Source organism: Falco naumanni, chromosome 1 (assembly GCF_017639655.2).
Source record: "Falco naumanni isolate bFalNau1 chromosome 1, bFalNau1.pat, whole genome shotgun sequence".
Lineage (NCBI taxonomy): Eukaryota > Metazoa > Chordata > Aves > Falconiformes > Falconidae > Falco > Falco naumanni.
In genome coordinates this window covers 25,797,294-25,816,742 of record NC_054054.1, presented here as the reverse complement: position 1 = coordinate 25,816,742, position 19,449 = coordinate 25,797,294, and the positions used below count along the sequence as shown (strand labels likewise).

Here is a 19,449-nt window from a genome sequence, read left to right as displayed (position 1 = left end):
AAATTAATCAGGTGTTCTGTTCAAAGGAATGTGACCATTCCATTATTTTAAGTAAGCAGTTACTAACAAATCAATCTCTCTTGTATGTTGTATTTATATTCTGAAGTGCCCAGGAATGATCTGTTCCTTGTCACAACAGGAAAACCTTTCCAAGTTGGACATTATTTGGATCCTGTCTAGTTAAAGTTGTTCACACCTGGGACACAAACATTCTCAGTGGCCTTTTGATTGGAGGCTTTCCCAGTACCATCCCTGCAGCTACTGTACCGAACTACTGTACTGTAACAGACACAAAACACCAAAGTGCAATGAGGGAAGCATTCAAGATATAAATATTCACTTAAATAGTTTTCATTTATCAGAGCCGTAACTTTTTGAATGAGATTAAGATGACTTTACAAAGAATTCACTGAAAACCCATTTCAATGGATAGAGCCTCCCTCAATTACTCATGTGTTGCACATCTACTGCACCTACAGTGCAAAGTGAAATGCATTTGGGTCAATCATTAGAGGAGTGAAGTAATTTTACATGGCTCCAGTCTGCAAATAATAGCAACATATTGTTCATATCTCATGACTTACTGAGGCACAGGGAAAATACTTTTTCTACTAACAATGAAAGCAGTTTGTTACAGAAGAGCTCAGTACTCTTCATGAACTATTTTCAAGTCAAAACTGTGCACAGTTCACAGCCTGCTGTGGGAAAGTTAGTTCAAAATCAGTGTTGGGCACAATGAGAAAAAACAACCCTTCACTTCTCAATTTCCATTCAGTTTTTACAGTACCTGGTCAAACTTATTAGTTGCACATTTCGAGTATTTTGGAAAAGATGAAGGTTTGGGTTTTAGCATATAAAAGAATCAGATGAATTTAAGTTTTAGATGTTACTCCTTCTTGCTCTAGTAGCAAAAGAAATACAAAATTGATTCTTCATTTATTTTGGTCCATCCTTCAACTTTAAGTTACCTTTTTGCATACGATTACCAAATTCACCAGGAACTTGTACTTTGACTGGAGTTGCTGAGCTCTGGATCGTTAGCACACTAGAAGTGGTAGTGCTTGAATTGGCCTTTGGTCTTTGTCGTGGTGCAATTGAGGTTTCTGTTGGTCCAACAGTGTCTGTTATTCTGAAATGACAAGTTTTCCCATGAAAGAAACTTAAAAAAAAAAAAAGAAGACTGCTTCTTTTTCAAATTAGACACTGTATCTCTCTTAATAGGTGCTGATATAAGTTATGTCTTAGTCATGTGCTGCTCTACTTGTGAATTATATTTCAACACCTTAAAATTTGCTTCCTAAAATGCCACTCAACACCCACTGCTGCCACTGGATATATGGCTGCTGCAGAACAGCATTTAGAAGGAGCTATGCAACAGCCTTATTCCCAAGGAAACCATGACACTAGATACAAACTTTCTCTGTATAAGCTTTCCTCCATTCACAGCAGTGAGTGAAAGTTATGTCCAGCACTTGACTCAGCAAACCTAGGACTAGAGACACAATTACTGTTCATACATACAGGAAATAGCATTAAGATATCTTATCTGTTAAGTCAACCTAATTCTACTTTTTGTTAGAGATTTAACACCCACAAACTCTCAGAGTATTTGTGTCTTCCCTGAAATACTTCAAGCTGCATAATAGCCTGCCAGGGTAATAAACATGTTGAAAACCAAACTACTTTTGAACTTTAATCCCATTATCAGGTTATAGTATATGCATTTTTTAAGACTGTTCAACTGCTTAAAACCACTAATTCACCATCTGAGCTCCAGTACCCAACACGTCACATTAGTTCCTACCATATTATATGAAGGCACCATCTGCCTTCACCTGCTGTAACTTAAGGGCTGTCAGGAAAATATTTAGGAAGAACTGCGAATCCTACTACTACTGTCTAGAAGATTTAGCAGGAGTTTAAAACATTATTCCATTGATAATCTATGCCTGCCCTCCTGTGCACACTACCAACTGACAGCAGAGCCAGCAAAACCAACCACAACCAGACCACGACATTACCATAACAAGGCACAGACATCTCCACAGCTCCAAACACAGCTTACATGAACTCATTCCTTTGCTTCTCATTTGAAACAGGTTAATAAAATCAGAGTTGGAATAGAGCTGGTAATTACAGCAAAATATAAAAGTACCCAAGTCACACACGTTGTGCTGTTGGGATTCAAAACACAACTTCCATTAACCAAGAATAAAAGTGTAAAGGAGTCTTCCAGCATTAGCATTAAATATACACCATATACCAAAGCACAATAAAAGACATGAAAAGGAATTCCCGAGGTTTTGGGTTTGGTTTTATCAGTAAGTACAAAAAAGGAATATTTTGGTACACAAATATGAATCTTTGAAAGAACAAAATCCATTTACCTTCATCAATCATATTTGATTTGCACATTTAAATAAAACCCCTTTTTAGAACAGTCTACCTGTACCATATTGCCACTAAAATCCTTCATTTCAAAATTCACTCATCACTCTTGGAGAAAATAAAGCAGATGAGAAACAGACCGATAGTGCTTACTTATTTCACCACAAAACAGGCTCTCAGTTTCTCTTGGTGGATTCTCAATACAGTGAAAACAGCAGAGTGGAATCCAAAGAAGAGACCAGAAGCTCTTAGAATTTCAGTTTATCTATTCTAATGACTTCTGCTACTAAGATAAGTTTTATTAACAAGCACAAAAAAACAGGTTTCAGACAAACACGCACCTTAACAATATTAGCAAAAAAAAAAGGAAAAAAAAAAAAGTAAAGCCACATCCTCTGCTCACCTTGCTTTTATTTGGCTTTTTCTAGCAGCTGCCTCACTAGCTGTCATGGGCTCAGGAAGAGTTGAAGGGACAGGAGAATTCTTGGGAAAAATAAATTTGAATAAATTAAAAACCCGAAATCCTGAAAGAAAAAAATCATTACATATTGAAGAGGAATACTTGGGGTAAAGACTTCCATGTTACAAGGCTCAATGTAGAACTCACATGGCTGCAGATTAAAAGTATTTATTTAACAGTATCTCTATGTTCCCTTATCTGTTGCAAAACAAAAACACAACTGGTCCAACTGTTTTGTCAACTACTTCATTTACACACTACCAACCATCAACAATATAAGATAACACTTGGACAACATCTTTTAACTGCATTTTACTTCAGAGACTTTAGTCTCAAGCTTAAGAATTCAAACAAAGCCTAATGCTTGGATGAAAAAACAGTAAATTTTTGCCCACTCAGATCTTCCACCACAACACAAATTCCCCAAAACCATGCAGCATCTAAGCTTCTATAGTCCTTTAACTTACCCCCATCTCAATCAAATTCCTGAATGAATTGCATTTTACCTAAACCACATTATACCAAGGAAAATGACAATTCTGGGGGAGGGAGAAAGAAGATGATACGCATAGTTACGTATGTACTACCTCCTCACGTAAAGAATGCAAATCTAAAACTGGTCACAAGTATTAGAGTTAATCATCAAATACTGCTGCTGAAGACTACTGTCAGCACTGGAATTACTCGAGTCTAGGAAAGAGACAGACAGGCATACATCTGACTTTCCCTTGAGAAAAATAAGCTGCTGTCAAAGACAGCATAGTACGCTCAGCCAGCCTCTTTAACCTATAACGGTCCTCCTTATATTCTCACGAAACTTCAAAGAGGGTCAGGGGTGTCCATGTGCACATTTTTGTGCTGCTTCTCTTTTAAGATAGCCATAGGTGCTACAGAGGAAAGCGCTACCAGAGGAAATCAACAGCAACAGAAACCAGGGCACAGCCTGCTGCCTTTACTGCTGTTCTAACACTCCAGTGGAACACACACACACTCCCACCCCGCAACAGCTTCGCTTTTTAAGACTGCTCCAGGCTCTTCTACTTTTCTATGTCTGCCACACAGCAAAGGTCCAAGTAAGCAGCAATTCCTATCTGCAGGGGTAAAATAAAAAAAAAAATCCAAGAAACAGACATTCTCAAGTCACCTGAGTGAGGTGATACTACTTCTCCAGTGAGTAACAGTTAATTCCCAAGTTATGTTATATTAAGATATGCTCATATTCAGGATCAAGTATTCAAGGGAAAGTATAGTTATTGCTCCTCCTACTCACACACTGCAACAGCATAACATAAAAACTATTCAGACCACCTACAATTTAGCCTTTACCTACAAACAGTAAGTACTTCAAGGTGTTCTGACATTTTACTAAACCTAAGTTTCCAAAAAGCACCACTCACATTTACTGAGCACCTTCTTTTACAAGGATCAATGACAAAGGAACTCAAAGGGTTCTCAGGTACTGTCTGCCTCTGAAGGCAGAGTTCCCTGTAATTGACATTTGTTACAAAACGAATTTTGAGATGGCTTTTTCCCCAGGTCTATCTTGAGAATCACTTTATAACATCGAATGTTATTGATGTGCCCTCAAATTCCATTGCACCATAATTAGATCTGTGAATGAGTGACCTTTGAGAGAAAGTACAAACTGTCAAAAAACTCACACAGGAAGTAAGGGTAGGAATGCAGGCTAACCGAGGCACTACTCTGCTTTCCAGTTCACTGTAGTCCTTCCAATGAATTAACATAATTGCTAAGAGTGACTAAGAGAAAGGGTTTATCCATAACAAATAAATGCTCGTGACACTACAGTTGCAACATGAAACCTTTTATTGTTAACAAGTTTAAGTTCTGTAATAATTTCATCTTTTTTGTATTAGACACAAGAGATTAGTAACAGCAAAATCTGTAAGTCAGCTACTGGTGCAATATCATACAATTTATGAAGTAATGCCCTCAAAACATTTTGTTTAGACACCTAATATCACGTGTACTCAAATAGCAGCTTGAAGTGTACTCTGCTTTATGTTTTAAATTTAGGAACAGGGTTTAAAAAGCAATGGAAATAATGTTTCCTCAGCTGATTAGATACTTTTTTCAATGCTACCTACAAAATAGACTAAAAAAAGAAAAAATTAAACACTACTTACATTAATATTAGACACTGGACAGTCCTTTTTGGCAAGTTTAAAGGCAAAGTAAGATACTTGAAATATATCAGGTCTCTGTTCTTGATCTGGTTCAAGCATATATCCTGCAAAAATTGCAAGACAAATCATAACCAAATATCAAAAAGGCTATTGAGACAGCGTGCTACCAGCAAGAAGATATTCTGCAGCTCTGCCAAATAAATTTACCCCAGAAACAGTAATTTTTATTGTTATGTGGGTTTGGGGTTTTTTAATATTTTTTGTCAAGTTAAATAGTTTTTAGGGTCAAACACAATTGGAGATTTATTCCGTTTGCTATTTTGACACTTAACTGCAGAAAGGGTAGCTAAACTGAAGTAGTAATTAATAACTTCAAAGAGATACAACATAAAACCAACTCACAGGTACTATATTTTTCTAGAGTTAGTAAAAAATTCAATGTAGCCAACAGAAGATTCACAGACATATCCAACTGTATCAGGCTAAGGTTCTACATCAGCTTTTATCTTGCAGGTTTCATTGGCTATGTATACTTTTGTATACAAAAAAATGCAGTTCCATGGATAAAAGGACTTTTTCCTGACAAGACAGAATTTTTGATGTCCCAAATTAGAACATTTGGTGTTTTTCAAGCAAACAGAAGTTACTTTATATCATTTACAATATGATACAGAGTACATAATGAGAAAGTCTTGCCTAAATGACTGGAGAACCTAAATACACAGTGAAAGGTATTTTCTAAGCAAGCTAAGCCTCTAAAAATATGTTCAGCTACAAAGAAAATGAATCACCTACAAAAATTTAAGTTCTCAGTTTTGATGAGGAACATGAGCTACATTTCCAAAACTGTTCAGTAGTACAGCCAGCCTTAAACAAGATTTTGTAAAAAAAAATTGAAGTAACTTTTTTGTAAAAACGTTAGTATCATCTTAGACAGATCTTACAATTTTACTCAAAGCCATTATTTCATGCCCAATGTAATTCACAGCAAGTTTTATTTTTAATGGATTTTACAAAATACAACAGATTTAAACTTGCAGTGACAGCACTATTAAGTGGAAGCAGAACATTTATGAAGTGACTCTTGCCACTTGATTCTGAAATATTAGATTTATGAGGTAGAGAACATTCAGCTTGCAACTCCCCACCCCCCACCTTGTAGAAGAGCCACAATGAAGCCAGAAGTTCCTGAAATACCTTTTACGACCAACTGCAGCTTTTTTTGGCTTCCATTCCAAATAGGAAGAAGGGAAGTTTACACTATGAGATTCTTCCTCACCCACATATATTACATCCCAGTAATGCTCATCTTAGCATAGCACTTCACTGAATTTTAATAAAACAGCATTCATACTTAGAAGGAGACAGGATTAAAACCTGTAGTCTTCTAAAAGTAGCACTGTGGTGCAGAGAAAAGTATTTAAATCACTGGAAAACTGATCTCATTCTGTCAGTTATTAAGTATTTGCAGAAGGTAAATGGTTACCATGTTAACTGCTATTTCTCCATTATGAATATGTGCTCAAAAAAGCGGTTTTCAATTTGGCATTTCCTTTTATATATAAGCATAAACTATGTGGTCACCACATTCTTAACTTTGAAATAAATTATAAGAGCTCCTTCTCAAACTTTTTGAATTTATCATATTCTGTCAGACTCACTCTTTCAAGTTAACCTGCTCAAAGCTGACAAAGACAACTGAAAAGATTCATTACTACTGTAAAAATTAGATCCTGTATTTCTGTACCTGGATAACAGGTCAATCACTAGCCTTGGAGCTTGTTCTTGTCCAAAATTTTCCTTCATACACTTTGTGCTTTCAAACTTTTGCCAAGGTTGATGTCCAACACTTTTTCAGATTTTTGTTCCATTATAAACCATGAAACTACCACAAAGTTTTCCCCAGCCCAATTCATGTCAGTACATTTACGTTTCTACACTGAACTTGCACTTCAAATTCATCTAAGCACAACTGTACAACTAGGATAGAAAATACAATTAATGGTCTGACATTCCACAGAAAACACACACTTAAGAGAAAAAAGATACAATTAATAAATTAAGAACTACTTTTTTCATTCCCCTTATCCCTTTGTGGTTTATGGCCACCTAAGGAAAAAAAATAATAGATGCCTCCCAAGAAACTAAAAAGTTCTCTTAACCTCAATAAAGCTCTTCTGAACTGAGAGGTACAATTTAATGTGGCAGGTCTCTGTACTGTTTTATTCTGTTTAATTCTGAAGTTATCAACTCATCCATTAAATGCCTGGAATACAGTAACCGATTTAAATATGTCAGCTGTCCAGGAAAAAAAAAACTTGTTCTTACTTCATTCACCTGTTTCACTTTTAGCACCATTTCAAAGAAGTTTCCTCTAAATTTCTCAAATTCCTCTCTAGGCTGTCACTTCGGTTCTATACCCTGTGGCTCAGTCCTCTGTTGAGCAAACGGATAAGCCAGCCTCCTTTCAGGGACAAGCACAGGAGCTGTGAGACAGATGGTATCCAGGAGCAACTCCCACTGGTCACTCCAGAGCCCAGCCTGTCTGTACCACCCATCCAAGTCACTCCCCTACATTAGCGTGATATCTTTTGTGGTTTATTTGATTTACAAGGCAAAAGAATAGCCACACTGCCCAGATACTTACTTATCAAACAGTGTATGCTATGAGAGTATCGGGAGTTGTCTGGAACGGTAAAGCTTCCATCACAAATAGCAACTTGACTTTCTCCAAAGGGAAGTGAAAAGAAACAAAGTTTATACAGCAAGCAGCCAAGTGCCTGTAAGAAACAAATACAGATACTGTAAAGGAACAAGAGTAAGCATTTACAGAATAAAGCAGAACCAGCAAGGAACAAACTGCATCCTAGCTACAGCCGATGCTTACACTGTTACGTAGAAGCTGCATGATTAAGCACACTGTTGATGCGACAAGCTGATATATAAAGCCACTCTAAAAAGACTTTCTTTCACTCCTATGTTAGGCAACAAACTATCAAAATCAGTGTACCCCAAGAGCTGCATTCATGTTGTCACATCACCCAGAGACAGCACTAGTGTTTCTGCCAAATTTAGTCTTTATTTACTTCACTGTACATCACCCAATAACACCACCTTTCCTTATGCTGCCAACAGGTTACTATGTGAAGTCACTGGTGACTATCAAGTAGCAACCTGAGCTGAAAAAAAGGGAAAAATATTCTAAATTATGTCCCCCCTTAACTAAAAATGAACGTCACGCATAGCATTCATTTTATGTATGGAAGATATCACTTCCAAAGATACCTCTACTATATTCTGCACTGTATAGCTGCCCGATAGATTTCACTATGAAGGTATTAGCTTTTCAGTTAGTCAATGATGCTTTTAAACTTCACACACACACACCTCCTATTTAGTTCAGTATTTCATAGTACCCAATTTTTTGCTTACCCAGATATCTGCCTTGGTAGTAATTGGTTTTCCTCCATAAAGATTGATCATTTCGGGAGCTCTGTATGATAGTGTTGTATACCTAGCAGTATATAATTCAAAGAGAACATAGATGAAAAGTGTGCCTAAGAACTGAAAGCATTCTCTCCTGCATCTGCCATGCATATACCATTCACACCCAAAGTTTAGATATGTGCCTGGAATGGTCTTATGCAATGGAAGTAATTTATTGCATTTGCAGCATCACAGACAATATTTGGAGCAGCAACATAGAATTATAATACACAAGAATAAATACTTACAGCCAGCTACAATTTGTTTTTAATGTTATTTCCCCAGTACATGTACTTTTACAACAGTCGCTCTACTTAAATCCTGCAATTACCCCTCATTTTAAAGATGTCATGTATGAGTCCTACAAAAGCATTCCCTGTGGCATTCTGTATGTTTCAATATGCAGACTTCAAAAAACTAACATTAATTACCAAACTGGTAGTCAAAGTGCTTTTTTCAGAGCTGGGAAAAAAAAAAGCCCTGTTATAACATGAGAGCAAGTAGCTTGTATTTAATTCCTCTGCAGTAGTTCACCCAAAGGGGCAAAACTAACACATTTTTTCAAGAGTGTACCTTAATAAAAGTTTAAATATTCCTTTAATCAGTGTTAGCAGAATGAGCAAGGACCTTGCTCTATAAATAAAACTACGTAAATACATTCCAATACTTATTTACATTAGTTCTTTTTGTCTCATACTGTTAGCTGTATTAAAATAGCACAAATTTAAAATACTGAACTTCTAAAATGGCCAGTAGCCAAATATATATTTTTCAATAATTTAATTTCAAAACAGCATGCTTTTTTCCCACTTTTATTCTTAAGAGTCTGTTTTGCAAAAACAATCTGTGAATAAATCAAAGTAGTCTATGCTACCAAATCATTCCACTGTTTTACTGTATTTATGGCAACATTAGTTCAAATTCAACTATTAAGTTCAATTAAAAGTAGTAAGATATGTGCACGCTGCACAATAATACCTTGAGATTCCTAGAAGCACAATCATTGCTTATGACGACAGGACACTTAAGTGAACTTACTTTTTAATTTCTTCTTCAACCACATTAACACCATCTTTTTGAGGATTAAGGTATTTGTTAGTGGCACTGCCGAAATCACAGAGAACATAGTTCCCACTATCATTTAACAATATATTCTCCACCTTGAAAGGAAATCAACACACAGAAATTAGATGAAAATAATGGCATTAATTTCCAAGTTAAATGTTACTACTGTTCTTACACACAAACAGGAAAGTTGTTAGAAATATCAGTTGATAGCTTTGGCATTAGCATTAAGTGCTGTCTTCCAGTTTAGTCTCCGTTTGCAGTTCCACCAACAGCCAAGTACTTCCCTAACAGGAAGTCAGTCTTAATGAAATACCTGCTATATTCTCAGTCCTTAAGTAGATCATTGATTTTAACCTAGATTTTCCTTATTTTTAAGTTCATACCTTTAGATCCCGGTGAACTATAGGCGTTTTGCACTGGTGCAACCGGGCAACAGCTTCACAGGTATCACAAAATATTCTCATTACTTCTGACTCTGTAAAGCCTGTCTGCAGACGCTGATTCATCTGATTCACAACTTGCCCAGCTAAAGAAACCACAAGGAAATTTTTAGTTTAGTTTGGTTTTTGTTTGTTGGGCTTTTTTAAGGAATTCCTATCATGTACACAAGCAAAGACTTTTTATATGCAAAAAGTCCACAAATAAGATGCAAGAAAGTTTTCCACATTCACTGTATTTAAATAAAACAAGCCTGATTTTCCAAATGCACACTCTTATATCATCCTAGATAGAAAAATTACTGTCTCAAATGGAAAAAAAAGTCCCTAGGACTGAAACCTATTTGGGATGAAGTTGTCACAAACACAAAGAAGCGTCCATCACGCAAAGATGTTACCTCAGAAGTGTCTCTTGCTTTCAGACCCATAGCCAAAACTCTGTCATCCAAATGAATTCCATTTAATTCATACTCTAGACGCCCTCTCTCTTCCTCTTTCTGGGAGACAAAGTGGGGAAAAAGGGGGAGGGAAAAAAAGCCCTGACTCCACCCTTCAAGAAAGGCATCAATTTAATGTCTTCACAGATTTCTTTCTAAGATTGGGAATCATTATTTCTGTTTCTTGAATTTCACCAGATTCACTAGGCTCTTCCTACCACAAAGCTCAAGTAACACCAAGGGATGAAGCAAGACACAGTGTCTGCAGGACCTTCATGAGTGTTCCATCAAAACAAGGATGCTTTGAAAAATCAGAAGTCTAACACTATGAAATCATCTGACATCCACATGACTACTTACCATTACAATTAAAGAAAGAGTGCTACCAACAGGATGTCAGAGCTGAGCTCCCACAAGGGTACAAAAATCCACCCATACAAGCAGGGTAGAGGGCCAAACATGTGGCCATTGGTTTTCAAGTTATCTCCTTATTCCCTTCCACAAAACATACATCAATACTGTCTTTGGCTCCTTATGGTACAGATTGCACAAGCTGTAATGTTCACTGCTTCTACCGCAAAGAAAACGAATGTAAACCTCAACTGCAAGTATTCTTCGACCATTATGGACAATGGCGTTGGCTTTTCTTTCTAGCCTCAAAATATGTTGTACTTGTAGCACTTATTCTAATACCATCACCTATCTGGGTTAACCACCATCTCATTATCAGGTCAATGCCTAGTTACCTTAAATTTTAGGTAAACTTCAGAAGTTTAACTCAATGGCAGGTTTATTCCGGTGTGTATGTGAGGTGGGGAAAAAAAATAATCTAGAAACTACCTGGCTTTACATATTGTTTGAAACAAAGTTACATCATAAAGTGAGACCACAGGACTATTTATTATTTTTTTGGCCAGCGTTATCAAAACTATGTTATGCTTGTTTATAACAAGTCACCTGTCAGATAACAGTACTGGAGATTTATTACTCGTATCTAAAAAAAATGGCAGAGGGACAACAGCAGTGAAAAGCTTGCCAGTTTTTCCTATTAAATTATGTTCTAGCTCCACATTGATTAGCACAAACAGCAGAACCGAACAATTTCACTTTATACTTAAAAAAGTAATTTCTCTGTTTCTAATTATACTTAATTACAAACCTGTGTGAAACTGACTTTTACATTTTCCTTGTGTTAGAGAGCTCAGTACCTAAGTAACAATGCAAACACGTAAGCAAAAAACCTGATTGAATTCCAGCTGCAAGGTGTATATGTTAAGCTTTTATATTAAGGGAACAATTTTAAGTAAAAAGCCCAGGTGATCAACACAAACATTGTCCCTCCATTTTCTCTAAAAAAAACTCAAGAGCTGACTCTTACCTCGACAGTATTCCATAAGAATGAGTACTTCCCAAACATTGTCACTTATAGAGTTAACAGCACAATCCAAATAGCTCACAATATTCTTGTGCCCCGATAACTCTTTCTGGGAGGGGGAGGGGAAAAAAGCACATTACACTTCAGCACAGAAAACAAATGAAAGATAGTACAAGTTTTCAGTCAACCATTTATGACTTCAATATAAGTTAGCCCCTGCCCCACATCCACTACTCTTGGAAAAGTGCCAGAAACAGAACATAAGCTCGTCACTGCCAGCAATATCAGAGTGACTGCGACATATCAAACAACACAATCACTATTCAGAAAAGAACATTTATCTGCTCTTTGTTGAAAAGTGCAAACACAATCGAATTTCTGCCTTTAAAACAACATTGTGCAGTAGTAATAGCCAGAGCCTTGGCATGCTGCAGGTTTGAAAGAATCACGCTACTTGTGCCCATCCTAAACTAAACTGAAAAACAGTCTCTCACAGTTAACTAGAAAATGTAGCTGGAAAAAAAGCCACAGCTGTTGTAGTCTGAACTATTACCAAGTTTTACAAAGTTATTACACACAATCAACTGAATGTGTTCCCAAGGGAAAAAAAAAAAAAACACTAAAACAACTTTTAAGAGCCATTTTACATGCAGAATTAAGCATTGCTTATTTCACATCTGACTATACAAGTGTTGTAATCTGTACTACAGAGTTTCTGCCTATAAAATAATTTAAAATTAAAAGTACCTCATTCAGATAATTAGATAGGTGCTGCTACAATCAGAATGCGTGTAAGCTAGAAGTGTATGGAGTAGGTATAGGCCCATTCCATCTCAAGGTGACAACACCCACAGAAGCCAGCAACAGCATCCTTCAGCTAACAGAGCTGGAGCACACAGAGGCCTTGAGAATTTAAGTTACTACTGCAAAACTGGAAGATACTACTTTCGCTTGGGAACCATATTATTGGCCGGATCAGCTGTGATATCAAATACACTTTTTTTATAATTGCCTTAGGAGTTAATCATCCATCAACCCTAAACTCAGCATTAGTATACCAAACTAGCAGTGCAAAATCAGGACCACGAGGTCAAGAGAAAAGGTGGTCTATAAGTCATTGTCATTGGAGAGGCATTTGGTGTACGTATATTACAAATTAATACATTCTCCAGTTACAAATAATGGGCTTCTTACCATAAGTGTAATTTCTCTCTTGCAGATGTTGAGATCTGGCACATTATTAACACACATTCGTTTCAGCGCACAACGTATCCCACCATGGGTACGTACCAGAAACACAGTTGAGAAACCACCTGGAAAAAACAATTACAATCAAATTAAGCTACTTGAGGTTTTGTTATTCCTCTAGTCAGTATCACTGCAATCTAAGAAATCAGTAAAAAAAGTCTGTGTCAGTCATTAAGGAGTAACAAACACTTAAGAAATTACAAAGACTTGCCACCTCAGTCTATTTCACATAGATGAAGAATTCCTGACAAAACCAGAAGCATCTATCTCTAATACAAAATCTAACAGAATTATCTGAAAAGTATTTTCACATTCAAATAAATTTATAAAGCCTACTATAAATTCTACGTATTCAGGTATCAACCCTGAAGTACTTTCAGGGTCATCCAGAAACCTGAACCAAGTGAAGGCATTCTCCAGGTCTTCACGATTTCTAAATCCCCCAATACTCCATAAAGGTTAATATTAAATTCCCTAAACCTACATTTCAAAACATAAAAATTAAAATATTAAGAAGATAGACAGTCTTGAGAGATACTGAAGAAGTCATGCAACTTTTTCGCATAACTTCAAGACAGGTTGAACCTCCCTGCAATCAAACAGTACAAGCAATCAACTCCGTAGTAGCATTTTTATTTAAACCTGTATTAAACACACAGTTAAGAATTAAACATTTCCCCACAGCTAGTTCCATCAGGAGCATTGTTAGTCCAACAGCAGCATTAACTGCAAGCCATACACTCAAACCCACCCTCCAGCTTGCCAGTATGAGTTTCTTCCTTTCCTCTTTACTGGTAGAAAAGAATCACACAGACTGGAATTACACACAGAAGCAAAGTGAAACTGCCTACACAGAAAATACTTCCAAATGCTCAGGAAAACCACAGGGAAAAACAACACTTTCCTGTTTTATCTGTCTTCTGTTAAACTGAACTACTGCTCAAGGCCCTCAAGCAGATTACATTACCATCACCTTAAGGTTCACATGCACAGCTTTCCCACAGTTTTAGTAAAGCTGCCTCATACAAGAGCTCATATAAATCCATACTTTCCTTAATTGACTGCTGTCTGATGGTAAGCCAACTATTACCATGGGAACTTTCAACTAGTACAAAAACTCTGGTATACAATCAGGACAGAAATAAGTAAATCAAAACGATTAACTACTCTGATAATCAGGCAGCCAACTGAAATACACACATTTCACATTTCCCAACATAATCTGCAAGCAGTGTTTATTAAGTACAATTCACCTCATTTGTTAAGTCTCATGTGCTTGAACAAACATGTACATAATTTATAACTGAAGAAGCTAAGTCTTATTAGAAAGTTTTCTTGAAGATTAAGTATCTATTATTTAACTTAACTGCTCATTTAGCCAAACAACATGCTACGCTGTTAAAAGAGAACTACTGCCAATTTCAATGAAATAATCTAAATTCTGCAGAATTATTATACTTAACCTGGTTTACACAGGGCCTTACCAAAACATTAGCAGGACACCTGCTCTTATGTCGCTTGAGTTCCAACACCGAACTCCAGCTGGGGTTGAAATGATGCTATAGGGCTCCCCAAACACCAGCCTGGGGAATTATGGTAAGAGCTATGTGCAGACCTTCATTCGTGCAAGATTTTTTGTACTAGCTTCTTAACAAAAAGAGACCTTTTTAAGCACCAATACTTGACCAAAAGTACAAAGCAATACTCAGATAAAGCCCAAAAGTCTAACAATTAGAAGACAAAAACCACTTCTTGTCTTTTGTTAAAGAGACACTTTCATAGCCTTAAAATTCTCTGTAACTAGCAGGAGGACAAGAACAAAATGCCCTATTTCAAGCTGCCCTGACAATCGTTTTCATGTAACCAGAACAGGCATGACTAGGATAAAACAATCAGTCCAAAGGAATGAAAAATCTAAATACTCTTTAGTATTTGCTCTTCTTGCCATTAGGTGGCAATAGTAACCAATACTTGAACCCTGAAAGAGCCATAAAAGCAGACCGATTCCCCATTTTGCCAAGAAATAGATATGTGACCTTGAACCGTTTTCCATTAGTAAATATCACCACTATAAAAATCCTTTCATGAAAGAGCCAACTGGCACAACTCTGAACAAAACCTGTATATTAATATTTACTGGGAAATTAACAGTCACTAATGTTTCAGGAATCTTTATCCAGCAAAACCCTGAACCACTAAACTTTCAACTTTTTCAGCCATTTCTGATGTTAAACTTCTCACTGAAAGCACAGAAGCCAGCCATAATCAGTGCTGTAAACATTAATGAAAACTCTTATTAAACATGGCTATCCATCAGGGGAGGAGGCAAGTACAAACATGGCCTTGTCCTATACAGAAATCAACCAGAAATAACACATAGTTACTTTGCCCAGAGGCTCAAGATTGCAAGCTGAACAGAACTACACTTCCACATGTCTGTCGGCACAGGAGCTGGCATTTCACAAATACTGTCAGAAGCTGAAAAAAATTTCTATTATCTCATATCAGTGAAGACAGAAAATACACTCAGTTTTCCATAACACAATCCATCTAAAAAAGTTTAAAACAAAACTCCTAAGCTACAGCACACAAATAGATGACAAGGAAGTTCCACATCATCTTATCCACACACTTCCATTCTTTACCTCCCACCATGACAATCCTGGTTGCCTTCTTAAATTTGTGATCTCGTCAAGTCACAACTCTCCCACAACATCCCACAAGTGCCTTCCCATGGACAAGAAATGCCACAACATGCTGCAGGTTGGCCCAACTAATTATGCAGGCACTAACTGACTACCATATATTCCTTACCTACCAGGCAATGAGCAACAGCTTTGCCAACTTTGAGGCCTTTCTATCAAAACACAACGTAACTTTGGGTGGTCTTATTTATGAGAGCATCAAAACTTACAACACCTTTGTTTAAAATCAACAGAAAGGGTGCAGTGACCAAATGTAATAACCTGGTAAACCGTATTGTGTTCAGGCTCTCAAGAGGTTTGACTGTACAATGACATGACCCTCACCACACTAGCCATTTCAGTATTTCAGTGTAGCAAGCCCCTTAGCTTACCTGTCAGTAAATAATTTTAGATACCATCTAAAAATTGCCGCTATTCAAGACAACAGTACATAAGGCCACGAGGCAAAGAGCATACGCCACAGTCTCATTTTTCCTCTTTTGTTCCACTCCTCAAGAATAGACTCAAATGTAAATTGAGGCCACAGAAAAAGTGACTAAAGAAACCATCGGGCCAGTAACACAGTCAGCACTCAAGACCTGAATATGGGACTGACTGCAGCTCTGAAGAGACTCATAAGCAAAATATAAAAAAGTATCATTTTGCATGATGACAGCAGCACTGCATTTAGCCAGCCTGTATTGCCCCCCCCCCCCCCCCCCCCCCCAGCTTTACAAGAGCATCCCACAGCCTTGCTGCTAAGTGTGAACCAATGAGGTGCCACATCTGTGGGCCTCACACCCCAGGCACATCTCTGACACTCAGGCCTTGCCACAGAGATAACAGGATGCTATTTTTCCCCCTCAAAATACACACGCACTTTTCATTGTGTACTGTTAGAATCAAATTATCTCTATCCCCTTCCCCAGATCTGAGACTTTGTACTGGTTTTGGCTGGGATAGAGTTGAAAGTCTTCATAGTAGTTTGTACAGGGCTGTGTTTTGGACTTGTGCTGGAAATAGTGCTGATAGCACTGGTGTTGCCAAGCAGCGCTTACACGGTGTCAAGACCTTTTCCACCTCTCACACCCCCCTGCCAGAGAGCAAGCTGTGGTACACAGGAAAGTGGTGCCCAAATGACCAAAGGGATATTCCAGACCAGATGACATTATGCTCAGCAGTAAAAGTTGGGGGAATAAGGAAGGGGGGCACACTCCAACTGATTGCATTTGTCTTCCCAAGTAACCGTCATGCATGACTGAGCCCTGCTTTCCTGGAGATGGCTGAACACCTGCCTGCCAATGGGAAGTGGTGAATGAATTCCCTAGTTTCCTTTGCTTGCACACACAGCTTTTACTTTACCTATTAAACCATCTTTATCTCAACACCCAAGTTTTCTCACTTTTCCCCTTATGATTCTCTCCCCCACCCCACAGCGGGGAGTGATCCAAGCAGCTGTACGGGGCTTAATTACTGTCCAGGGTAAAACCACAGAAGACTCATAGTAGCTCAGTGTCTTACAATCTTACTTCCCTCAAACTCATCCCTGACTTATCTAAGTTATACACAGGACAGTCACACTGCACGAGTTACTTTTCCTTTAAATACTTGCTTAAAAGCCCTTCTACAGCATCTACAGTTATGTAAGTCTTAGCAATAAATATTCAGCAAAATCAAAACCCTGAAGCCTTGACAGATAAACTCATTACAAAGCTCAGCAAGCTGAAAATCACACCTTTCTTACCTTGAAGAGTCACTTCTTTCATCTTAACCATCCCCTTTTGGGTTCTTATTAACAAGCTAACTAGCAGTATTTTGTGGAAGTTTTTTTGGTTTATTTTTTTTAAAAAAATCCTACATCAAACATTTTCTAGTCTGGTTTTTTTCCTATGTATATTTAAGGTCAGCGTTGAAAAATTTCACCAGCCTCAACATTCTATTTATGTTTTACCATGTTACATTCCAGAAACTCCAGCAGGAAAAGCTGTCAGGATTCCAAATATCCTATTTACTTACCCAGGTAAAACAAAATAAGGCTGAAGAATCTTCCAGTACCTTTACCGTCTTTCAGACAACTGACAACAGTTTTGTGAAAACAAACTAAAAGAATATCAACAAAGATATTCTGATCCAAGTTACACATACTTTAGATATACAGACAATAAGATTTTTTTAATATACCATTAAAACACATAGAAGCACCAAATGTTGTTCCTCCAAATGGTGAGCTACTTGACTATATACTCAAGTCTCAAACAAACAGAACAGAACGTCATGAGCAGAAGGATTTTATCTGTACAGTGATATGCAGTAACCACTACCCACACCTGTCAACACTGAACCACAAACAGTAGCTACTACAGGCACTCTCACAGAACCAACAAGGTATAAAAGCTTCCCTACAAACACATTAAAACCTGGCTGTTCCAGAGGGTGGCAGAGCTTTAACATCCATTTCCATTTAGACACAATACTCAGTTTTTAAGTTTCATTATAAAAAAGTATATTTTCCAATACAGTACTTACATTCAGTTCTCCTGTACATTTCAGAAACCTGAAATGAATGAATACATGTAAGCAGCAATAGATCCTAGTTGTTCTTATGTACCTACAGAATCTGGACAGTTAGGTACTTAGTAACTTTCTCAACAACTAACTAAAATCTCAAGGTAAAAAAGGGACATTTTTTACAGGAAAACTAACCCTTAGAGCTGTGAGCTCTAAAAGAGGCTATAAGGTCAACATGACTGCCTCCATATACAGCACAGTTACAGAACTAGCTTGACAGTCATTATGTAAAGCTGTTCATAACAAAGCTGAATAACCTAAAGAACAGTTTTATTTCTAATTTGAAGCCAGTTCACAAGTTTGGCTCAGCTTTGCATGACTGGCCAGTGAGACAGCCTGGCATCCCTCTCCGCAAAGCTGGATAAACAGGTTCAAGCGCAAATTATTTGACAGTGACCCATCCACCAACACATACACTGCTGATCTTTGTTGTTTCCCCTTTACAAGATGTCTATACATCCACACACTAATTTTCTTTCAAATACCAGACCTGGCTTTTTCTGCATTTCAGATAATCTAAGGTACAACAATAATTTAGGTGTATTCACCTGCATTCTGAATAAACTTCTGCCTTTAAGTAAGGCTTTCACTATCTTATTCTGCATCACTTGATGCCTGGATCACTTTGTACATGTCTGTTACCTGTTAATTCTGTAAGTGAAAGTCATTCAGATGTCTCAGCTTCCAAAATCAGGCTGACCTGCAGAGCCAGAGACTCCCTCAGAAGTTAAAACACCTCTTGAAATTGCATAGCTGTCTGAACACTATATTTTAAACCATATTAAACCATTTTATGCACTACACGTCCACTCAAAATACAGAGTAAGACCAGTCCCTCTCAAAGTAGTAGCATGAATGCCCTGCAAATAGGGTCTAAGCAATATGAAGAAATAAAAACCTTCTTGCAAGTCCATACAAAAGGACAGCAGTAAGGCCACATTAAATGTTTCAAGTGCACGCTCCTTGCCAGGATGGGGAGAGGGTGTGTGGTACAACCAAACACCAAAACTGACTCCGTAGCTTTACGAGGTGCCAAGACACCAAAGAAGCCAGTGTCCAAAAGAATAGGACACTGAAGAAGACCAGGAAAGAAGCAGTCCTTCTCAAGAAAAGCATGACCTCGTGAACAGCTCTTAACACCCACACACACT

General features: G+C 37.5%; 1 protein-coding gene across 6 annotated transcripts in view; it reads right to left on the bottom strand.

Moving 5' to 3' along the window:
* BMP2K (BMP2 inducible kinase) overlaps positions 1-19,449 on the bottom strand; it is a 65,878-nt gene that overhangs the window by 27,897 nt on the left and 18,532 nt on the right. For 5 of the 6 annotated variants that reach the window (XM_040586848.1, XM_040586877.1, XM_040586859.1 and 2 more), the window contains exons 2-10: positions 12,993-13,111; positions 11,802-11,907; positions 9,933-10,075; positions 9,520-9,641; positions 8,428-8,509; positions 7,643-7,775; positions 4,996-5,099; positions 2,792-2,871; positions 969-1,129 (exon numbers count right to left, since the gene is read on the bottom strand). In XM_040586848.1, the coding sequence (XP_040442782.1) occupies positions 969-1,129; positions 2,792-2,871; positions 4,996-5,099; positions 7,643-7,775; positions 8,428-8,509; positions 9,520-9,641; positions 9,933-10,075; positions 11,802-11,907; positions 12,993-13,111 (1,050 nt within the window). The remainder of the gene's footprint in view (positions 1-968; positions 1,130-2,791; positions 2,872-4,995; positions 5,100-7,642; positions 7,776-8,427; positions 8,510-9,519; positions 9,642-9,932; positions 10,076-11,801; positions 11,908-12,992; positions 13,112-19,449) is intronic. The other variant, XM_040586867.1, reaches the window with a different exon arrangement.